General features: G+C 43.3%; 1 protein-coding gene across 1 annotated transcript in view; it reads right to left on the bottom strand.

Annotated features, from left to right (window-relative positions):
* Positions 1–2,765, bottom strand: part of Ap1s3 (adaptor related protein complex 1 sigma 3 subunit) — a 70,754-nt gene that overhangs the window by 15,529 nt on the left and 52,460 nt on the right. The window contains exons 3-4 of the mRNA XM_004638233.2: positions 2,593–2,765; positions 1,383–1,491 (exon numbers count right to left, since the gene is read on the bottom strand). Coding sequence (XP_004638290.2) covers positions 1,383–1,491; positions 2,593–2,765 — 282 coding nt within the window. The remainder of the gene's footprint in view (positions 1–1,382; positions 1,492–2,592) is intronic.

Here is a 2,765-nt window from a genome sequence, read left to right as displayed (position 1 = left end):
AATATTCCTGCGAGGAAAACTGCTTTTCAAATCCAAGGACTTATTTCTTGAAATGGTGACACGGATCAACTGTTTCTAAAGTATCTGCTAAAATCTTGCCCCAAATAGGTTCTAAGCTGCACATCTCAGGGACTCAGACCTTAGTGGCCAGGCAGCTCTGTGGCGATTAGGGATGTTCCTCACTGACCCAAGCCCTGGAACACTGGCGATAGTGCTCTATGAAGGGGGTGGCAGGGCTGGAGGCAGGATCAGGACCAGTGTTTTGAAAGTTTAGACCCCAACCTTGGAGGTATGAATTGTATTCCTACCAGTGATCAAAAGTGGCTGTGAAGGAATGCCACAGCTAGACCTATGCTTAAAGGCCAAACACAAAAGTTAAAAGAAAAGCAACACTGAAATCAGAGACTAGTAAATCTATACTAGTGATAGAAAGAAGATGAATTTTAGTCTAATTTGAATAAGCAAAGGCACAGTCTAGGAACGGAAAGAGAAAAACAAATGAAATTGTGTCCTTTTGCACAGGAGGATCCTGTAACACAGTATATTCCAACAAGATAGATCAGATTTTCAAAACAGGAGCACCATCACCGGCGAGGACAACAGCCCCCCGGCCCAGGTTTCCAGAAGAGTGAGCAGGCACACCGGGAGGGGAAGAGGAAAAGCCAGACACTTAAGAAATGAGAGCAGGAAGGGAGCTTCCAAGCAGCAGCCTCCATATCCACAGGACAGGCAACTGCAGAGAGCAGTGCCACAGCAAAACAAAGAGGAGAGAACCTGAAGACAACACTGCGAGGAGCGACGCAGCAGAGCTGCTGAGAGGGGCAAATGGGAACGCTGTGGGTGGTGTGGCCTGGAGGAGGCCTTGGGGTGACAGGATCTCCTTGACACAGTAGAGGTAAAATCCACTGCTGCAGACTGGGGCAGCTATAATCTACTACTGGTATGGTACAACCCGGAAGCCAATGCAAAAAAAAGATTCTAGAACAACCAGAAGTGATATGATTTGGGGATTTTGCATGCCATTTTTTTCCTTATGCATTAATAATACTAAAGAATATTTGTAGCTGAGGGAAAAAGCCAGAGAATAGATAAAAATTTAAGAGAGAAAAGAGGTGACCCAGCCAATGAAGAATAAGAGAAAAAGTATTCAAGAAATGCTTCACAGTTGAATTCGGGTTCACTAAAATAAGGTCTCCAGCGAGTCTTTGCTAAGAACCACATATTGGAAGAAAGCCCAGATCCTGATCCAAGACAGACAGACATAATCATTGGTACAAATGCAATGTTTATGTTAGACACAGAGAGAGAAGGAACTGAGAGGTGAAACTGAAGAGCTGAGATGAAGACTGTGGCTGATCCTAATAGACCAGAAGAACACTTACATTTCCAAAGTATTTGTCCAGCAACTCCACATACCGATGCACAATCTCTAGTGTCAAGAGCTCATTGTCTTGGTTTTCTATTGCACAGCAAAAATATAAACTAGCATACCTTGAAAAGAAAAACATAAAGAAAGCAAATAGGATGAGACATTAAACAAGCTACAGAAGGATTTCCCCAATGAGTATGCGAAGTCACCTCCTCTTCTCCAGAGATTCTCTCCATCCAAAAATGACGTCGTTATTCAGCACAGCAAATATCCTCCCCAAATATAACATGGAATATATACAAATACTGCACTGGGTGGGTCATTTGGGTTGAATATATGTAGTGCTCCCAACATAATTTTACCTTGAAAAGCTATGATCAGGGCTTTGATAGCCAAGCCCATGATAACCAACTTTGTTCATGCCTCTTTCTAGCTTCTAACTGGCCTTTGTAAAATGCAGTCTGCCTCTTTTTCTTATAGGGTTTTATGAGAATCTTCTGCAAGGACATTTCTGGTATGTCACTTCTTCCTGAAAGCCAATGGATGCAGGATCAGGCTGGACGCAGTCTGGCCCCAGATGAGGCATCAATGACCTGTGTGTTTCTGGACAAATCTCTGCGGCCTCAGTGTTCTCAATTATGAGCGGAAGTTCTTTTCAGGGTCCTGCCATATCAGGCAGACATGATAAAAAATATTTAGGCTATAAAGCCAGGAAGGTCTGAACAGGAGTCCTGTGTACACTCCTGACCACTCAATTACTGTGACCCATGAGTATGAAAAACTATACTGAAAGTCACCCAATGAACAAAGTCTCCATCTTGCTACCCACTAGCCTGCACTTCCCCATAGCATTTGTCACTAAATGAAAAGATTTTATCTCTTTACTTAATAAGCAAACATTCTGGAAGAGCAGGAACACTGTGTTGTTCATTGCTTGCAGCCACAGACATAAAGACAATGCCAGGAATGTACCAAGTGCTCATAAAATATTTCTCAAACTCATGTATGCATTACCAAAATATAGAGGACATATTTAGAATCCACTCTAACATCCCAAAGCCACTTCAGTAAATGAGAGTTCTTGACTAGTTAATCTGCTGCTACAGACGTTGGGCTCCAGGCTTCAGAACTCATGGGAAATGATGGCGCTGACATTGCAGTGTGTCTGCTGAGGACAAGCCCAAGTACCCATAGCACATTCCGTTGTCACAAAGTACTCACACCTTTTATAAACAAGTTTCAGCTCCTTCCAGTCAATAAAACTGCTGGTCCTGTAGCCCCGAGAGAGAACGATCTGAATGATTTCCCTGGTGATCCTTTTTCTTTCTTTGTCGGGGAGGGTGGTGTACCATTTCTGCAGCCGCAGTTTCCCTTGCCGACTGAAGAGCAAGATGAA

Source organism: Octodon degus, unplaced genomic scaffold, assembly GCF_000260255.1.
Source record: "Octodon degus isolate 3935 unplaced genomic scaffold, OctDeg1.0 scaffold00096, whole genome shotgun sequence".
In the NCBI taxonomy this organism is placed as follows: Eukaryota; Metazoa; Chordata; class Mammalia; order Rodentia; family Octodontidae; genus Octodon; species Octodon degus.
The sequence above is the reverse complement of the archived record's forward strand: the minus strand, read 5'-3'. Positions and strand labels throughout refer to the sequence as shown.